The sequence below is a fragment of the Erythrolamprus reginae genome, chromosome 2 (assembly GCF_031021105.1).
Source record: "Erythrolamprus reginae isolate rEryReg1 chromosome 2, rEryReg1.hap1, whole genome shotgun sequence".
In the NCBI taxonomy this organism is placed as follows: Eukaryota; Metazoa; Chordata; class Lepidosauria; order Squamata; family Dipsadidae; genus Erythrolamprus; species Erythrolamprus reginae.
In genome coordinates this window covers 78,724,506-78,744,561 of record NC_091951.1, presented here as the reverse complement: position 1 = coordinate 78,744,561, position 20,056 = coordinate 78,724,506, and the positions used below count along the sequence as shown (strand labels likewise).

General features: G+C 40.0%; 1 protein-coding gene across 3 annotated transcripts in view; it reads left to right on the top strand.

Moving 5' to 3' along the window:
• The window catches only part of SLC26A6 (solute carrier family 26 member 6), a 54,226-nt gene extending 38,223 nt beyond the window's left edge, over nt 1–16,003 (top strand). For all 3 annotated transcript variants that reach the window (XM_070738410.1, XM_070738409.1, XM_070738411.1), the window contains exons 15-21: nt 526–618; nt 2,797–2,880; nt 4,092–4,166; nt 5,892–6,089; nt 10,737–10,791; nt 12,189–12,325; nt 13,668–16,003. In XM_070738410.1, the coding sequence (XP_070594511.1) occupies nt 526–618; nt 2,797–2,880; nt 4,092–4,166; nt 5,892–6,089; nt 10,737–10,791; nt 12,189–12,325; nt 13,668–13,676 (651 nt within the window). In that variant the 3' untranslated portion in view covers nt 13,677–16,003. The remainder of the gene's footprint in view (nt 1–525; nt 619–2,796; nt 2,881–4,091; nt 4,167–5,891; nt 6,090–10,736; nt 10,792–12,188; nt 12,326–13,667) is intronic.
• The last annotated feature ends 4,053 nt before the right edge of the window (nt 16,004–20,056 follow it).

Sequence of the window (20,056 nt, the reverse complement as noted above, 5' to 3'; positions counted from 1 at the left end):
ATGCATAGGCAGAAACAACTGAGAGATTATTATCAAAGAAAATGAGGCCACCTGTGGTTGGGTGGGGCTGTGGTAATTAGTGAGGCTGCTATAAATAGCAGCCTGTGGGTTTGGCCATTGTGGAAGATTATCTGATCATTGTGTTTCGTGACTGCTTTACTGACTTTGACCTTTTGTGTGCTGATTTCCCCCCCCCCCCCCCGCTTGGAAACTAAACCAGGGCAAAGTGCGTTTCACTTTGTGAAAGAAGGACTTTGAATTGCCTCACAGCTGCAAACTAAGTATCACAGAACTGATAAGGGACTTGTACAAATTACCAGTTTGTTTGGAGAGGAGTGCTCTTTGCTATACCAAAAGAGGACTTGGTTTAAGTGAATCTTCATTATAAAGAACATTGTTTTGATTTTTCAAACGTGTGTGTGTCTGAAATTTGTACCTGTGAATTTTTGGGAGGAGTCTACCAGAGAGCCCGACAGAACACATAGTAACCCTCTTTTCCTAACATTTGGGTTCCTTTTTCCACAGGCTAAGGAAATACCAGGCGTGAAAATTTTCCACTCCTCTGCTACTATCTATTTTGCTAATGCTGAACTGTATGCAGAGGCCCTTAAAAAAAAGGTGAGAAAACTTAAGAGTTTGCCCTTGTATTTGCTTGGTTGCTCATTCATGTCAATCTATGACCTATAAAATAGTTCTGGGCTGTATTCCACTGACAAGGGATCCAGAGACAGATGCTCTTTCAACCCTTGCGTGGGAGTGCCTTTGTGGTACATTTGACTCACTGACCTGAAATCAGCAGGATCAAATGCTTCACTTCGTGCATTTTTATTCCGAATTTAAAGCTGTTGCGAAATGATGAAAAGCTCTGAATTAAAGCAGCAACATTAAAAGCAGGGCACAGGTCAAATTGTATTTCTTATTGAAATCCATATTCAGGCATGTCAACATTGCTACCAATTTTCCCAAGAGTGTGTGTGTGTGTGTGCCAATTAATAGCTCCTATCTTCTGCTTTGAAATAAATTATGTTTCTAGCCTTTCCTCATAGCAGACCCTTATAATAGTACAGTGATACCTCATCTTACAAACGCCTCGTCATACAAACTTTTCGAGATACAAACCCGGGGTTTAAGATTTTTTTGCCTCTTCTTACAAACTATTTTCACCTTACAAACCCACCGCCGCCACTAGGATTCCCCCCCTCCGGACTTCCGTTGCCAGCGAAGCACCTGTTTTTGTGCTGCTGGGATTCCCCTGAGGCTCCCCTCCATGGGAAACCCCACCTCCGTACTTCCGTTGCCAGCAAAACGCTTGTTTTTGCAATGCTGGGATTCCCCTGCTGGGATTCCCCTACACAGAAGTCTGGAGGTGGGGTTTCCCATGGAAGGGAACCTCAGGGGAATCCCAGCAGAGCAGAAACGGGCGCTTCGGCTGGCAAAAGGGGTGAATTTTGGGCTTGCACGCATTAATTGCTTTTCCATTGATTCCTATGGGAAACATTGTTTCGTCTTACAAACTTTTCACCTTAAGAACCTTGTCCCAGAACCAATTAAGTTTGTAAGACAAGGTATCACTGTATAATCTAATCATGAACTCACCTGACATGTATAGCTTTATCTCTCCAAAAAGGCTATAGGTTCTGGATAAGGAAAATAATCAATGACCATTGAATAAATAAACAATTAGTAAAATAAATAATGTGTTAGTGCAAGTCCTTTTGGTACTTTGTAACAATATTTTCCCCCACCATTTTATCCATTGAAGTTAGTGAAGTTAGTGGCCCAATAAAGTGAAGTGTAAGGAAAAGTGCAAAACAAATATTTTTATTTTAGTGAAACTATTCTTACCAGATATCCATCAAATTATTTCAAATACCAACTTATAAGAGATGGTGATCCCCTTATACAGAGCGCTGGTGAGACCACGTTTGGAATACTGTGTTCAGTTCTGGAGACCTCACCTACAAAACGATATTGACAAAATTGAACGGGTCCAAAGACGGGCTACAAGAATGGTGGAAGGTCTTAAGCATAAAACGTATCAGGAAAGACTTGATGAACTCAATCTGTATAGTCTGGAGGACAGAAGGAAAAGGGGGGGCATGATCGAAACATTTAAATATGTTAAAGGGTTAAATAAGGTTCAGGAGGGAAGTGTTTTTAATAGGAAAGTGAACACAAGAACAAGGGGACACAATCTGAAGTTAGTTGGGGGAAAGATCAAAAGCAACATAAGAAAATATTATTTTACTGAAAGAGTAGTAGATCCTTGGAACAAACTTCCAGCAGACGTGGTTGGTAAATCCACAGTAACTGAATTTAAACATGCCTGGGATAAACATATATCCATTGTAAGATAAAATACAGGAAATAGTATAAGGGCAGACTAGATGGACCATGAGGTCTTTTTCTGCCGTCAGTCTTCTATGCTTCTATGTTTCTACCCTAAATAGGGCCTTCTCAGTGTGTACACCCCCACCATCCAAAGCTTCTGTTAAGAAGCCTGGTGAAGTGAAAATGAATGAAATGGATCTTGGTGTCTTCTAAGAATATCTACAGGGTATGATACATGAAAAAGTCAAGATGAGAAACATAACAATGCAATCAAAGCCTGCCTGGTTTTGATATGCATCGATATACATCAATATTGATGATATGCGAGGCATATCAAAAATAGGCAGAGCTTCAATCACATTGTGTCTGCCATCTTGACTTTATTCTCCATATAGCCCATCATTCTCCAGAACACTGGCAGCTGTCCATTACTTCCTGAGATGTAAGAACTTGTCTCTTTTATAGTGTGGCATTGATGTGTGTCATCTCATTGAAAAGAAGATGAAAGCTCTGAAGAGCAAGCAAACAAAAGACAAAAAAGAAGCCAAGGTACATTTTCCGACTAGTATTTTTTCTTCTTTTTCTAAATTCCAAGCAGAATATTTTCCACAAAGATACCTGGTTCTGGTTTATCTATAAATAATCAAAAAAGGAAAATGAGGATCAAACTAACCTTCACTAACCTGGAGCTCTTCAGATATTTCATATACTGCATCCTCATTATTTACAAATAGACATGGATAAAGATGTCTGGCTGGCTGACTATACTGTACTGCTATATTACTATATTTTCATACATGATATTGAAAACTCTTATGCTCAGAACACTGCAGGACTACAACTCTGCTTTAATGATGCAAAACAGAACAAAAATCCTAAGAGGTTTAGCCAAAATCAATATCGCTATCATTTCCACATCAATGTCAAATATGCTGGCTCTGTTAAAAAGTGCTATTGCTAACATGTTGTAAGCTGCCCTGAGTCTAAGGAGAAGGGTGGCATAAAAATTGGATAAATACATAAAATAAATAAATAAACAGTTTATGGGCAGAAAAACAAAGTCTTTAATTTGATTTGATTTGTTTGATTTTATTGGATTTGTATGCTGCCCCTCTCGGTAGACTCAGGACGGCTAACAACAGTAGCAAAACAGCATATGACAATCCAATATTAAAACAGTTAAAAACCCTTATTATAAAACCAAAAATACGTACAGACATACCATGCATAAAATTGTAAAGGCCTAGGGGGAAAGAGTATCTCAGTTCCCCCATGCCTGGTGGCAGAGGTGGGTTTTAAGAAGCTTACGAAAGGCAAGGAGGGTGGGGGCAATTCTAATCTCTGGGGGGAGTTGGTTCCAGAGGGCCGGGGCCGCCACAGAGAAGGCTCTTCCCCTGGGTCCCGCCAAGCGACATTGTTTAGTTGACGGGACCCGGAGAAAACCCACTCTGTGGGACCTAACTGGTCGCTGGGATTCGTGCAGCACAAGGTGGTCCCTGAGATAGTCTGGTTCGGTGCCATGAAGGGCTTTATAGGTCATAACCCACACTTTGAATTGTGACCGGTGTCAGCTTTGGGTATCATGTCACTATTTATTCACACACTGTACTGAACTCTGATTTAGTTTAACAATGGCTTGTCCAATAAGCTACCATGGCATGGCACCAACATACCGTGAAATTTATTCTGTGTTTCTTAAAATGTCACAAGAAGAAAGAGTTTTGTAATCATTATCATATATGTTTTCCTCTTGTTTTTAGTTGCAGAAAACTGCTAAAAAATTTGGAGAAAACAACCCTGGATTTGAGGATGTAGAGACGAATGCAAAATCACAAGTACTGTACCATTCCCAATCACTTTAAAAAGAAAAAGGGCAAACAACATTCCCTAGGCATTTAGAACATTACCATAACTGAGTAAATTCATTTGTATGCTGTATGTATGTATTTCTGTGTAAATAAGCGCCTTTGGTTACAAAACCCAGCAAAATAGAGATTAAATGTTCAATAACCATGCAACAAAAGAGAAGTCTTTGCTGAGCTTCCTATGTCAATATGGATTTACAAGTAATATTTTCTCCAGCCAAAGTTTTCAAAGATCTGAGATTTCAGATCAGACTTGGAGTTGAGAGGGATGTCTTTAGGTAGAGGCTAAAGAGATACACCTCAGTAGTGGGTTCTAAAACCTTTACTGTTGGCTTGTCTCGGTTAGCTAGGCTTGAAACCTTCGACAACACCGAGCAGAGAATTTTAACAGAGCATGGATGTGTGATAAAGCCAAGACACAGACTTAGTTAAAAAAGTATTATTTACATATAAACAAAATATAAACAATCCAGAATAAGCACGTAGCAAATACAGAATAATAAGCACTGAGCAATCACGAGATAGAAGCACAAAGCAAAATACAATATAGATAATAAGCACAAAGCTTATACAAGCACGAAGCTTAAACACAACTCCCCCTTCTCAGGCAAAAGTAAAAGGAAGCGACCGAGCAGAATAATGAGCTTTTATAGCGTCAATGAGGAAGTGACGAAACAGCCTTGAATATTAACTCCTCAAGTACAAGTTAACTCTTTAAGTGCACATTAACTCTTTAAGTACAAGTTTGGTACAAGTGTACAATATGCAGTTTACAATGGTAATCCCTAACAACCATGTACCCTGTACTAACATTTACCACCAGTTTGCATGCATATAACGCTTCTACAGATGTGCAGAAGCTTCTGCACATGCTCAGAAGTGTCCCAGCAGGGTGGGCAGAGTCTCCCACCACGGGCGCTATTGGTTCTTAGAATCAGGCCAAACTGGGAGCAACCCACTGCTGGTACACCTATTCTACTCAATTCGAAGAGGTGCACCTGATTAAATCATACTTATGTTTACTAATAAAGGCAACATTTTACATATATGGTCAATATTCAGCTGATCTACACAATCTCTTCCCACAAATGGATTTCTCACTGATTTGTATAGACCTAATTTTCATTATTCTAAGGCAGTGCCTGATCATATGCAGTATTATTTGTGCAGTTAGCTATGTAATAATTATAGCTATATAATCTATTCACAATAGGTTTCAATAAATATATCTTTTGGACATTTGACAGATTCATTCTGACAAACAAAAATGCAATTCTGAGATGTTGTACAATGCACACATAGAGATTTTATTACTCTCAAGTACTAAGAAGTAGTGAGATGTTTTTAACTAGGTTAGTAAATTGTCATGACAGTACTTTCAATGTGATACAACCACTACTAAGTTAAATACAAGGAGACCCAGTTTGTTCCTATTTTTTCCCCTAAGGAAATTTGCGTATCCCCTATAACTTTGTTCATTACCTCAAAAAGACAAAATCTGAACCCTGTAGTGTCTGAAATATTTTTCTGTATTCTAAATTAAGGTGTGAGAAATCAACATGTGATTATGATCTGTCCACAGAAAAGGATTTCCTGTTTTCAGCAGAACTCAATCCCCACCTCTCACACTCCACACTTAGGCTTAAGAGCAAAGACAACCCTCAAGTAATCAACTCTGCTTCTCCTTTCTTGCAGGAATTTGGAGGCACAGAAGATACTAAGAGCTATGGAACTGTGATGGCTTTGGATCCCCCAAGTCACCACCAGCCACAATCTTGTGGCAAACCCAGTTTAAATGGCCTGGGGCTGGAAAAGCCTTCCATCCACTCAGTCATTCTGGACTTCAGTTCTATCACCTTTGTAGACACTGTCTCCATAAAGATCTTAAAAAATGTAAGAACAAGGAGAGCTTTCAGATGTCTGTCTGCGCCCCATTTGGGAAGAAAGACCAACAGACCCAGTAGGAGGGAAGTGCAAAGAATAAATGCCACTGCCCACATGTTTGTTTGTTTGTTTGTTTATCAAACATGTACAAGATAGTAGGGTTAGGAATGTGCTGAGGTCGATTGTAAATAATCCAATGTTAAAGTTTTTTGGGAGGAAACCCAAAAAAGGGTAGTCAGGTAGTACATTCCAGGCTCTGATCATTCTCTTATATCAGATATATCTATATCTATATCTATATCTATATCTATATCTATATCTATATCTATATCTATATCTATATCTATATCTATATATATACATATACATATACATATACATATACATATACATATACATATACATATACATATACATATACATATACATATATATATATATATATATATATATATATATATATATATTCGTAAATTTTCACGGGTATATGTATGTAGATTGTTCTGAGTTCGGGTTTTGCCCTGTGTAATATTTTGCATGTTTATGCGACGTTTCGGTGAAATCACATTCACCATCATCAGGCTGAAGTTTCCAAGCTTCGTGCTGTTGTAAAATGGAATGTTTGCAACTGTCATTTCTTCCTAGTATATAGTGTGGGGGTGGAGATTTGGTTTGAATGTAGCAAATAGATTGGGTGATTATGTTTCAGTGATCTGATTGGTTGGTGTAATCATAATTATTAGAAGGATTGACATGGTGATTTTTATGAAGTGTTTTTTGTTTAAGGCTGGTTTCCAAATTTCAAAATTCCAAATTCATAATTATTAGAAGGATTGACATGGTGATTTTTATGAAGTGTTTTTTTTGTTTAAGGCTGGTTTCCAAATTTCTGGTAGGCGGGACATGTCATCTCTTTTATTTATGCAAAGGGGGCTCCTCTCAATTTCTATGGCTTCTAGAGCAATTCTTCTATATAAATTCTCTGTTTTGTGAAGTAATTTAGTTTTTTCAAAGTCAATTTCGTGCCCTGTTTTGTTAATATGCTGGACAAGGGAGGAAGTCTTTTCTTCTTTTTTAACTGCATTCACATGTTCGGCAAGGTGTGCACTTACTCTTCGGTTGGTTTGTCCAATGTATGTGGCTGCACATGTTTTGCAAAGGATTTCATAGATTCCTTGGTATTCCAATTGGATTTTATCTTTGGGGCTCCTTAGGATATTAGATTTTTTTGGTTGGTGCAAAATGAAGTTTTGATGTTATGTTTGTGCAGAATTTTACTAATTTTGTCTGTGGTGCCCTTGATGTAAGGGAGGATGGTGGTACCATTGTCCTGTTCTTGATCTTGTTTTTTGGGGGGTATCTCTTTTTTGATTAGGTTTGTGATTGTTTTCTCTTCGAATCCATTAGAAATTAATACATCTTTGAGTTTGTTCAATTCAGTTTTTAAGTGCTCATGGTCAGCTAAGCGTTTGGTTCTGGTGATGAGAGTTTTGGCCACTGAGATGATTTGTGCGGGGTGGTGGTGTGAGTGTGCATTTAGATAACGGTTGGTATGCGTTTTCTTTTGGTAGATAGTGTGTCCTAGGCTGCCATTGGGTTTTTTATAGACCAGTACATCTAGAAAGGGAAGTTGATCATTGATTTCTGTTTCCATAGTAAACTGTATTTTGGGGTGTAGGCTGTTAAGATGTGTGAGGAAATTGTCTAGTTTTTCCTTACCATGTGGCCAAATTACAAAGGTATCATCAACATATCTCAGCCAAAGTTTAGGTTTGTATTTGGATTGCTCTAATGCATTATTTTCGAAATATTCCATATAGAGGTTGGCGATGACCGGTGAGAGAGGTGATCCCATGGGGGCTCCCTCTATCTGTTTATATCTTTGTTCATTATAGATGAAGTATGTATTGGTCAGGCAGTGGTTGGTAAGGTCTAGGATATATTTGGGGGGTTTGTGTTTGTCCTGGATAGCTGTCAAGGCTTCTTTAATAGGTATTTGTGTGAAAAGGGACACGACATCAAAATTCACAAGTAGGTCATCGGGTTGTAGGTTTTGTTTTTTGATTATTTGTATAAAGTGGAATGAATTTTGAACATATGAGGTAATAGTTTCTGTATATGATTGAAGGTATTTGGCTAAAAATTTGGCAAGGTTTTGTAGAGGGGAGCCTATAGAACTGACTATTGGTCTGAGAGGTATTCCTTCCTTGTGTATTTTTGGAAGGCCATAGAGTTTTGGACATATGGAAGATTTTTCTCTGGGGATGATTTTTTGCTGGATTTCTTCGCTGATGGGAGAGGCCTTGATTTTGCATTTGGTAGTTTTTTCTAGGTAGGTGGTAGGATCTGTGCTTAGGAGTTTGTAGGCTGGGTTTTGTAGTAGAGTTGTCATTTTTTTTCTTTGTAGTCTGCTGTATTCATCACTATTGTGGAGTTTCCTTTGTCGGCTGGGAGGATGATTATATGATTGTCTTTCTTCAAATTGATAAGTGCATCTCTTTCCTCCTTTTGTATGTTGAATTTGGAATTTGGAAATTTGGAAACCAGCCTTAAACAAAAAACACTTCATAAAAATCACCATGTCAATCCTTCTAATAATTATGATTACACCAACCAATCAGATCACTGAAACATAATCACCCAATCTATTTGCTACATTCAAACCAAATCTCCACCCCCACACTATATACTAGGAAGAAATGACAGTTGCAAACATTCCATTTTACAACAGCACGAAGCTTGGAAACTTCAGCCTGATGATGGTGAATGTGATTTCACCGAAACGTCGCATAAACATGCAAAATATTACACAGGGCAAAACCCGAACTCAGAACAATCTACATATATATATATATATATATATATATATATATATATATATATATATATATATATATATATATCTTATCAGCTAGCCATACCCTTACTGGGATTTGAACCTGGGGAGTCTGCCTGTGACGCAGTAGCTTTAAACTCTGGCCCATGGGTTCTCCTTCTCTAAGCTTGTACCAGGAAAGGGTTATATGGGGGGGGGGGGTTCTGTTGAATCACCCTGGTATACCCAAATATAGGAGGGGCCATACTGTTTCCTTTTATATACAGTGATACCTTGTCTTACAAACTTAATTGGTTCCGGGATGAGGTTTTTAAGGTGAAAAGTTTGTAAGACGAAACAATGTTTCCCATAGGAATCAATGGAAAAGCAATTAATGCGTGCAAGCCCAAAAATCACCCCTTTTGCCAGCTGAAGCGCCCGTTTTTGTGCTGCTGGATCGCAAAAACACCGAAGTCCTCGAAACCCCACCTCCGGACCTCTGTGTTTTTGCGATGCTACAATTTCACTGAGGCTCCCCTCGCTGGGAAACCCCACCTCCGGACTTCCGTTGCCAGCGAAGCGCCCATTTTTGCACTGCTGGGATTCCCCTGCCGCATCACAAAAACACGGAAGTCCAGAGGTGGGGTTTCCCATGGAGGGGAGCCTCAGGGGAATCCCAGCAGCGCAAAAACGGATGCTTCACTGGCAACGGAAGTCCGGAGGCGGGGCATCCGAGCGGCAGTGGTGAAAATAGTTTGTAAGAAGAGGCAAAAAAAATCTTAAACCCCGGGTTTGTATCTCGAAAAGTTTGTATGACGAGGTGTTTGTAAGACGAGGTATCACTGTATATGTATATATCAGAGTTATATATATGTTAAGTCAGACATGGATCACACATGAAGTGTGATCTTACCTACTTTCTTTTCTTGCTCAGATTCTGACTAAACATACCCCACATTTGTTCCAAGTTCCTGTTTGTTGGAGGGAAGAAACTGTAAAAGTAGTGCTTTATTTCTGAATCAAGAATGTCTGAAAATATGGATATGTTATTCCCTTGTGCTTTTCTCCAAGAAAAATCATGTGGCTCCTTGCTTCAAAGTCACCATACTGATGAAAGCGTTTTTAATCTTCAGCACCTTCTGTCTTTCCCTATAAATTGCCAATCTGAAAAAAATATGACTCTCTAGTCTAGCCCTTAAAAATCATAGAGACCTTGAGATTCCATGAACGTACCATCTACTCGTTTATGTATTTGTCATATGTACAAAATGCTACAATTGATCAGGTTCTCCAGTTGAGTTCTGGACTGAAGAGGTTTTTGCATTCACTATAATTTCTGACCTCTTAAAAATGACTCTCCAACATCTTCCTGACTGCTTAAATCAATTTGTCTCATTTGGTCGCTTCTCCCCAGCATGCATATGTGCACGCTGTAATTGATATGGTTGGAAGGAACTCAAAAAGCTAAGACAGAATTTATTTCCCCAGCTTTTCAGAAACAAGGTTCTTTCCTGTAGCCGATTGCTCATGGCCACTGCTGCTTCACTAAACTTAAAAGGATTGAAAGAACAAATGGAGGGGAGGGTCTGACTTTGTTGAAATAACTTTCTAGTAAATCCTTTTCAATTGTGAGCCTTCCCATTGCGATGGACTCTAACTCCCTTTAGCATCCTCTCGGGGGATAATGGGAGTCCAACTGCAAAACATCTGGATCGTACTACCTTAAAATAAAACTCCATTAGCAGTTTCCTTACCTAGCCTAAATTGCCCAGTTGGGAAAACACACATATTTATATACCAGTATTTCAACTCTGCTGTTTCTGCTTTGTTGCCTTCTGCAGATATTTAAAGATTTCCAGGAGATTGAAGTGGATGTGTTTCTTGCTGGTTGCCATGGTAAGAAAGACCCAGGAAGTGTACCTTGAATCAAAAGTCCTCTTTTGGCTTCAGGCTCTCGCTCTTGTGTGTCAGTCCAAGTCTGACTCCTGGGACTTTATGAGTTTCAGCATTATAGGTAGTCCTTGAGTTTCGAATGGTCATTTAGTGACTGAAGTTACCATGGACACCCCCTCCTCCCAAGCTATTTACAACAGACACAATTCAAAGTGTTGGCTATGACCTACAAATCCCTTCATGCCATTGGGTCAGATAACCTCCGAGACCACCTTCTGCCGCACAAATCGCAGCGCCCGGTCGGTCCCACAGAGTCGGCCTTCTCAGAGTCCTGTCAACCGGACAATGTCATTTGGCAGGGCCTAGGGGAAGAGCCTTCTCTGTGGGGGGGCCGGCCCTCTTGAATCAGCTCTCCCCGGAGATTTGCACTGCCCCCACCCTCCTTGATTTCCATAAAAGTTTAAAGACCCATTTATGCCACCAGGCTTGGTGGCCATTAGACCCTAGCCCCCTGGCTGACGGGTGTAGTATGTCCTGATGTGTGAATGGGAATGAATGTTTTTTTTAAAAATTATATTAGAGTTTTAAAGTCTTTTTAGCTATATTAGTTGGATTTTTAGATGTATTGTTTTGTTGTTCTGATATGTTGTGAGCAGCCCTGAGTCCTCGGAGAGGGGCGACATACAAATCCAATAAATAAACTAATAAACAAATAAACAAACCTGATTTCAGAGTTCCCATATCAGCTCCCTCCCTGTGGTCACCCGATCACATTTTGGGTACTCAGCAACTTATGGTCTTTTGCAGTACCCCATAGTCACATGACCATGATTTATGATGGTCTTGCCAGTGTTTGCTTCCGGTTTCCAGCAAAACTTGGCCAATGGCATACAATGGCTTCAGTTAGCAGCTGTGACATTAACTTAACAACCTTCACATTTGCTTCATGACCACTACAAATAAGGTTGTAAAGTTGAGTCCAGTCATGCAATGATCTACTTTACAACTATCAAAACTTGCAACCATAATTGTCTGGCTCAATTAGAGTCTTAAATCAAGGACTACCTGAATGAGTTTCAGCAAAAAGACCAAACTAGCAGGGGCAGAGCTGCAAATACTGTACACAGAAAGCCAATAAGCGTCAGCAAAGAGACCAAAGCATTCTTTGTTGCCTTTAAGTATTAATCTATACTTTTACAAGCAGGAAATTAGCCAAATAAATGTTCTCGCCTGGCCTTATTAAAATGGACATATAGCTGCCCCAATCTTGTTGTAGTCCAGATTTATTGGACTAAATGAGATGTGGCACTGACTGGATTCATCGCTAATATTCCCGCCAGAGATACTAGATTTGCCCCTGTACAATTCTGTCAAGCAATTTACTGCTTTTCTCTCCACAGGTACTGTCATTACCCAGCTGGAAAGAGGCCATTTTTTCAATGAAACCATAACCAAGAACCACCTTTTTGCATCAGTACATGATGCAATTACCTATATCGCCTGGAACCGAGAACAGAACATGCCACACATTGACACTGTAAGCAATCTTTTTTTTCTTAACTTAAGAGAAAAAAACGACTCCTCACAGGGATCATGCAAGTTTGGTAGACTGCCTTGGTAGTATTTTGCCAGCAGGCATATATCTCGTGAAACAGCAGGGCTGAACTATTCACTTTCCTTGATGATCTCATTGTGTTTCCCTGACAGATCAGCCCTCTTTTTCTTCTTCTTCTCTAACCGCACGAATCCCAGCGGCCAATAAGGCCCCACAGAGTTGGCCTTCTCCGGGTCCCGTCGACCAAACAATGTTGTTTGGCAGGAACCAGAGGAAGAGCCTTCTCTGTGGCAGCCCCGGCCCTCTGGAATCAACTCCCCCCGGAGATTAGAACGGCCCACACCCTCCTTGTCTTTCGCAAGTTACTGAAGACCCACCTATATTGCAAGGCATGGGGGGGCTAAGACATCTCCCCCAGTCATGTTTGGTGTGTATGTGCTGTATGGTTTTTAATTATTGGGGGTTTTATATATTTTTATTATTAGATTTGTCCCATTGTTATACTGTTTTTATTACTGTAGTGAGCCACCCTGAGTCTTCAGAGAGGGGCGGCATACAAATCTAATAAATTATTATTATTATTATTATTATTATTATTATTATTATTATTATTATTATATACAGCCCTCTAAAGGAAAATCTGTGATTCATGTGCTAAGAAGATTCTCCCTCCACATGCCAAATCATAATTTATCTTCCCCATTTAATACAGCTTAAAATAATGTTTGAAAACCTATTGCATCGAGGTAGGCCTAATTGTGTGAATGCATTACACATGCCTTTGAGTTAGTGGCAACTGCCTAGCAACTGCCTGAATCAGATCCCACAGGTTTTTTGGCAAGATTTTCAGAAGTTAATTTTTTTCTATTTTCTTCTTCTTGGAGCTGAGACTGAGTGAGTGATTTTAAGCCACCCAGCTGGCTTTGACTGGAACTCAATTCTGGTGCCTTAACCATTTATTATTTCATTTTATTATTTATGTTATTATTGTTTTGTTTTATTTTATCTTATTTCTTATTATTTTATTCTTATTTTATTTATTTATTGTTTGTTTGTTTAAACTTATTGAATGCTCCACTCCAGTGGACTCTGGGCAGAATAATAATAATAATAATAATAATAATAATAATAATAATAATAGTAATAATTTATTAGATTTGTATGCCGCCCCTCTCTGCACTACTGGCTAATATATAGATCAGGTTAAATGACTCTTGTCACAAACCCACTAGATTGGATGAGATAAACCTTTATTTTTCAGACTACAAATTAAAGCAGGACTACAAATTGAGCTCTTTTAAAAAGTGTCTTGATTTCTCTTTAGGTATTGTGAGGATTACTCTACGTGTGTGCATCTCTACAGCAATTCAATTAAAACGTATGTCAAGGTATTGTGTGTTTAGAATTGGAAATGCGATCTTCTACGGAAAGGAGGATATAAACAGAGACGATTTCTATCTTGGATTGTTTTTCCTTGGTGTTTTGTCTCATGAACATATACAGACATGGCTCTTGCATACAGCACAGCTAATATGAGAAGCTCAATCTCCATCTTTGTAGTTGACTACAACACTAATATGTAATTGGCGAGCAGAAAACAGGCTTACGTCTTCAAGATGATGTTCTAAATTGTGTTGCTAATGAGATATGACACCATTACAAATCCAGAGAAGAAGTGAACTGGAAGTTGGAAATGCCTTTTCCTGGAGACTTAATTTTGGAGGGACTGAGAACTGATTGTGGCTGAGAAGCTTTTGTTCTGGATTTTTGAGCACTGTCAGTTTTAGTTCTCCAGAGAAAATATTTCATGCATTAAAAAAGAATACCTCCTCTCAGGTACTGGAACATGTTGCATCTTGGGATAAGAATTTTCCATTTGGTGAGAAAATTGGGCATTTACAGCATGTTTTTGCCTTTGTGATGCTTCTGATCAACAAGGAAAGACAAAACATGTCTCTTATGGAAGCATCTACCCTCCATCTTTCTTCCTATCTTCTTATACTGGAGTTTTAATAGCAGGTCTTAGAAAGTAAGTTTTTCATACTTTGATGCCTGGATACCTCAGTTCAGACAAAGGAGTTTTAGTCCACATGCTTTGCATTAAGTATTCCTAATATTTCCAGTTAGAAATATCAGATAGCAAACAATACGAAAGTTGAAGGCCTGTAATTAAGATCCCAGATGATCAGCATAAATCAAGATCAGTGATACTGGTAAACAAGGTAATCAAGACCTCTGGTTGAGGACTGTCTGGTTTTTCTTTGAAGATGGTTTGCTTCTCACCCAAGAAGCTTCTTCAGAACATCTTGGATGAGAAGCGAAACAGCTTCAAAGAAAAACCAGAAAGTCCTGTTTCCCCTTGAAAAAGCACCTTTGGGAAGACCTCTGCTCCTTCTTTCAGTAAAATTGCTCGATTTCAGTAGATTTGATTACTGAGAGAATGCACAGGAAATAGGAAGTGGGACTTTTTTTTTGCAAATTGTAAGAAACAAAGTATGTATGAATTCTGAAGTCATTATTATTTCTGGGAGGAAAAAGCAGGGGTTGAATTCAAAATATAAATAAAGGTCTGGTCTGAGAAAGGTTTTGGGGACATACATACATACGTACGTACGTACATACGTACGTACTTTATTGTTGTCATGGTACGTATATTTATTTATTGATTGATTGATTGATTGATTGATGTTGCCCCTCTCCGGGGACTCGAGGCAGCTTAAAACATACACAGTAGGGCAGAAGAGCAGCTTAGAAGCCTAATAAATAAATAACAATGCCCATACAACGAAATTCACATACGTCTAAAGACCAAACCCTGAACTACCCAAGCATCCACACAACAGACCAAGTAATATTGCCCAACAGCTCACTGATGGTGACCCTTTAGTTAACATAGAAACATAGAAGACTGACGGCATAAAAAGACCTCATGATCCATCTAGTCTGCTCTTATACTATTTTTGTATTTTATCTTAGGATGGATATATGTTTATCCCAGGCATGTTTAAATTCAGTTACTATGGATTTTCCAACCACGTCTGCTGGAAGTTTGTTCCAAGGATCTACTACTCTTTCAGTAAAATAATATTTTCTCATGTTGCTTTTGATCTTTCCCCCAACTAACTTCAGATTGTGCCCCCTTGTTCTTGTGTTCACTTTCCTATTAAAAACACTTCCCTCCTGAACCTTATTTAACCCTTTGACATATTTAAATGTTTCGATCATGTCCCCCCTTTTCCTTCTGTCCTCCATTGTTCATTGTTAAGTGGAATTATAGTTAAGTGCAATAGGCATCCTATTAACATGAATTAAATGTGTGTAGAGGTCAGCTCTGTGAATATCAAAATGAGGCAACTGTCTCCAGAAGCAGATGTTGTGGGGCTGCAAAGTATTAGAGAATTCTGAGTTACATAACCTGCCCTGAAACATTATGCTAATATTCAATATTCAGGCCAATAATCAGACCAGAATCCACAATGTTCAGATATATCCTTAATGACCTAACCTTTTTTCAGCATTTTTGCATTTATTTGACTCTTACATGTCATGTACTATTGTTTCTCTTGCTTTAAATAGATATCCCTCTTTTCTTTGTTTGTTTGCAATGTAACAATGAAACATATCTTGTGGTCTGTCTACACTCAAAATAAATATATTTTTACTGGAAATGTTGTATTTTAATAATTTTGTCAAGGTTGCTTCTTAGTTTCTTGCTCCTATAGTCTCCTCCTTTGACACTGGATAGTATATGTCAGTGATGCGAATGATTTTTTTGCTTGGCGTCTGGGGGGTTGGCGTCTGGGGGGACCCAGACAGAACAGTTACCAATAAGAATGCACATGCATGCAATAGCGCATGCATGCATGCCCATACCCATAATGCAATGCCCTCCCTGGGTGCATACACGCATACCACCACCACCCATTGCCCCCCATGCATGCACACTGGCCTCACTGAAGCCTGAAGGTAGTTAGGGTTAGGTTTCCTGAAGTCTGTGGATGGCAAAAAATAGGCCAACAGGCCTACTGGAAGTTAAATATGCGCTGAGGTAAATGTAAATAGTTGAAATGGTTGGTGCGTTCTGATTGGCTAAGAGTTTGACAGTAGGATTTTAGCGGGAAAAATAAAGTATAAAAGGAACGCACTGGCACTGTTTATTCCAGTCGCGTTCTTACTTGAAGTCACTTACAAAAAGAGCTGTCCTGTCTTTACAAATAAAAAGAGCTTTAAGAACCAACTGTCTCAGTATTTTTCAGTTTCTGGCCTGTTGGGTCCGGTTTTTTGCCACCCACAGGCTTTAGAGCCTTTCCTGAAGGCCGGGGAGGGCCAAAATGGCCTCCCACACCCTCTGGAAGGCCAAAAATCAGCTGGCCAGCACACACATGCACGCTGGAGCTGCCTCACATGCCCTCAGGTATGGTTCCATCTGCCACCAGTGGCAGGCGTGCCATAGGTTCACCATCATGGATATATACATACAAGAGATATACATAAACTATTTTTTTAAGTTTTAAAGTTGAAGTGGGGCTGAGCACAGCAGGCAGGACAAGTGTGAGGCCCTGGCCTACTACTGGCATGGTCCTGGCCCAGCTACCCCAGCTGAGACTACCAGAACTGCCATCACTAAATGATGAGGTCACATGACATTTTACCTAATGATTCTTTCACTTAGGAACAGAAATCTTTGTGCCAGTTATGATAATTAAGCACAGACTACCTGCACTGAATACATATTAAGGAAAGATGAATGGAAAGATGTTTCTGGTTTTAAAATTGGAGGAAGGAACATCAATAAACTGCACCATGCTGATTACACTGTCCTGAGAGCCAGAAAGGTAAAGGATCTGCAAGCCCCAGAACTAAAATTAAATATAAAAAAAGAATCTAATCAATGACAACAGGTAGACTAACCACCCTTAAAACTGGCAATGTAGCTTCTGCCTTTTAGGATCAACCACCAACTATAAAGGACAAACTGTCAACAAATATGCTGCAAACTAATATTTTAGCAATAACATTAGCAATAGAATTTACATTTATATAAGGGGCGTACATAAGTGCACTGGTGTGCCTTTCGTCCCCTGTCTAATTGTCTTTCCTTTCTCTCACTTATCATATATATTTTCTTTCTTTCATATATCCTCTCCTCTAAGTTCACTTTACCCTTATATATATTACTACATGTCAATTTTTCTTCCTATGTATTTGTGTATTGGACAAATGAATAAATAAATAAAAATAAATAAATAAACCACTTCACACTACTTTACAGCCCTCTCTAAGCTGTTTACAGAGAGTAAGCATATTGCCCCCAACAATCTGGATCCTCATTTTACCAACCTTGGAAGGATGGAAGGCTGAATCAACCTTGAGCCTACTGAGATTCGATCTGCCAAACTGCTGGCAGCCAGTGATCAGCAGCAGTACTTTGCAGTACTGCACTCTAACCACTGCGCCACTGAGGTTTTGATATTGTACAGCAGCCATGAAGGCTTTAGAAAGGTATTCAAATATGACGTCTCTATACCTACAACAATAAGAATAGTACTACTCCTGATAGCCCCCGAGTCATTCTGTGGAAGCAAAAGTCCCACGGAATTGAAGTAGCAAGATAGGAAAAGTATTGATACCTTTGAACGTTGATATTGGAGAAGACTTCTGAGAATACCCCAGACAGCACCCCCACCCCCAAAAAAAACCCCACCCAAACAAATGGCTCTTCAGTCAAATCATTCCAGGGTTCTCACTCAAAGCATAAATAACCAGGCTCAATTATTCTATTTTGTGGCATATTATGTGAAGGTCCAGATATCTGGAAAAGGCTCTGATGCTGGGAAAAGTGGAAGGGAAGAAGAGGATGGACAGCAGCAAGATGGATGGACTCAGTTACAGTGGCAATGGGTGCAATGTTAGAAGACCTGAAAAGATAGATCTTTGTGGAGAAAATCTATGTGGTTTGCTAGGATCAAAAACTACTTGATGACAATCAGTCCCAACACAACTGTTTCCTAAAACTGAGACTTAAGAATATTCAGTCTTACAAGAGTCTTATTTCTGATCATAACATAAAAGCCACAACTCATATAAAATATGAATAGGTTAGGAATTGGCAGAAGAAAACCACCACCCTCTAGTGTACAACTGCAGAAAGGACAGATATTTTCAGGAAAAAAAATCTATTCTAGGAATGGATGCATACTGTAACAGAATTGGAAGGGACGTTGAAGGTCTTCTAACCCAGTGTTTTCAACCAGTGTGCCCATGGTCAGGTGTGCCGCAAAGAAGGAAGCTCAGCTTCTGGTCTCGCAACTTTTTGCTGAGGGCGCAAAGAGCTAAAAGTTGCGAGACCGGAAGCTGAGCTTCCTTCGCGCCTTCCAAGTTTTCTGGCAGCTGCAGTGCCCTGCCCGGCTGGTGCTTCCCTGGCGCCAGTGGCAGGTGAGCTTTGGGGCCCGGTGGGAGGGCGCCGGCGATGGGAGCAGGAGGGCGCCAGCAGCTGCGGCCCCGGGCATTAGCCGCAGGGCGGTGGCTGCGAGCGGGAATCCAGGGCGGAGGCACCGATGGCGGCAGCTGGACGGGTTGCTGGATGCCGTACATGCTGGTGCTGTGCTGCGTGGGCATGGGCACAGGGTTGGCACTGACCCGCTGGCTGGGCCGGGACAGAGGTGCAGCCCCGTGCCCATGCCCAGCGCAGTGCCAGCATGTACAGCGTCCAGCAACACGTCCAGTCACCGCTGTCAGTGCCTCCGCCCTGGAGTTCCCGCTCACAGCCGATTGCCCTGCTGCCGCCCTGCAGCTACTGCCCGATGCCGCTGTTGCCAGTGTGGTGTACGAGAGAGCAAGAGAGAGAGAGCAAGAGAGGGAGAGAGAAAAAGAGAGGGGGAGAGATAAAGAGAAAGAAAGCAAGAGAGAGAGAGCAAGGGAGAGAGAGAAAAACAGAGAGGGGGAGAGAGGAAGAGAGAGAGAGAGAAAGAGAGAGAAAGAAAGCAAGGGAGAGAAAGAGAGAGAAAAAGAGAAAGAAAGCAAGAGAGACAGAAAGAGAGAGGGAGAGAGAGAAAGCAAGAGAGGGAGAGATAGAAAGCAAGAGAGAGATAAAGAGAGTGAGAGAGAAAACAAGAGAGAGAGAGAGAGAAAGAAAGAGAGAGAGAGAAAGAAAGCAAGAGAGAGGGGGGAGAAAATGAGAGGAAGGGAGAGAGAGAAATGAAAGAAAAAAGGGGAGAAAAAAATAGAAATGAGAAAATGATTGAGGCAGAGAATGAGAGGAAAGAGAGAGAAAAAATAGAGAGAGAAGTGACTCTTGATTTAAAGCATATGATAAAAAGCACCCAAAGAATAAGAGAGAGAAAACCCCAGCCATCACCTGTTTTTGGAAATAGTTCAAGAGTGTGTATACACAAACACACACACACACACACACACACAAGGGGGGATAATATGTATAATATGTACTGTCTTAGAGTGTCATTTTGTGTCATTTTGGTTGGTGGTGTGCCCCAGGATTTTGTAAATGTAAAAAATGTGCCGCAGCTCAAAAAAGGTTGAAAATCACTGTTCTAACCCACCCCTGTTCAAGCAGGAGACCATGTATTATCTTAGACAAATAGCTGTCCAATCTCTTCTTTAAAATCTGCAGTGTTGGAGTATCCACAACTAATTTTGCTGATAATTGTTCTGTCAAGAAAGTTGTCTTTAGTTCTAGGTTTGCCTCTCTCCTTG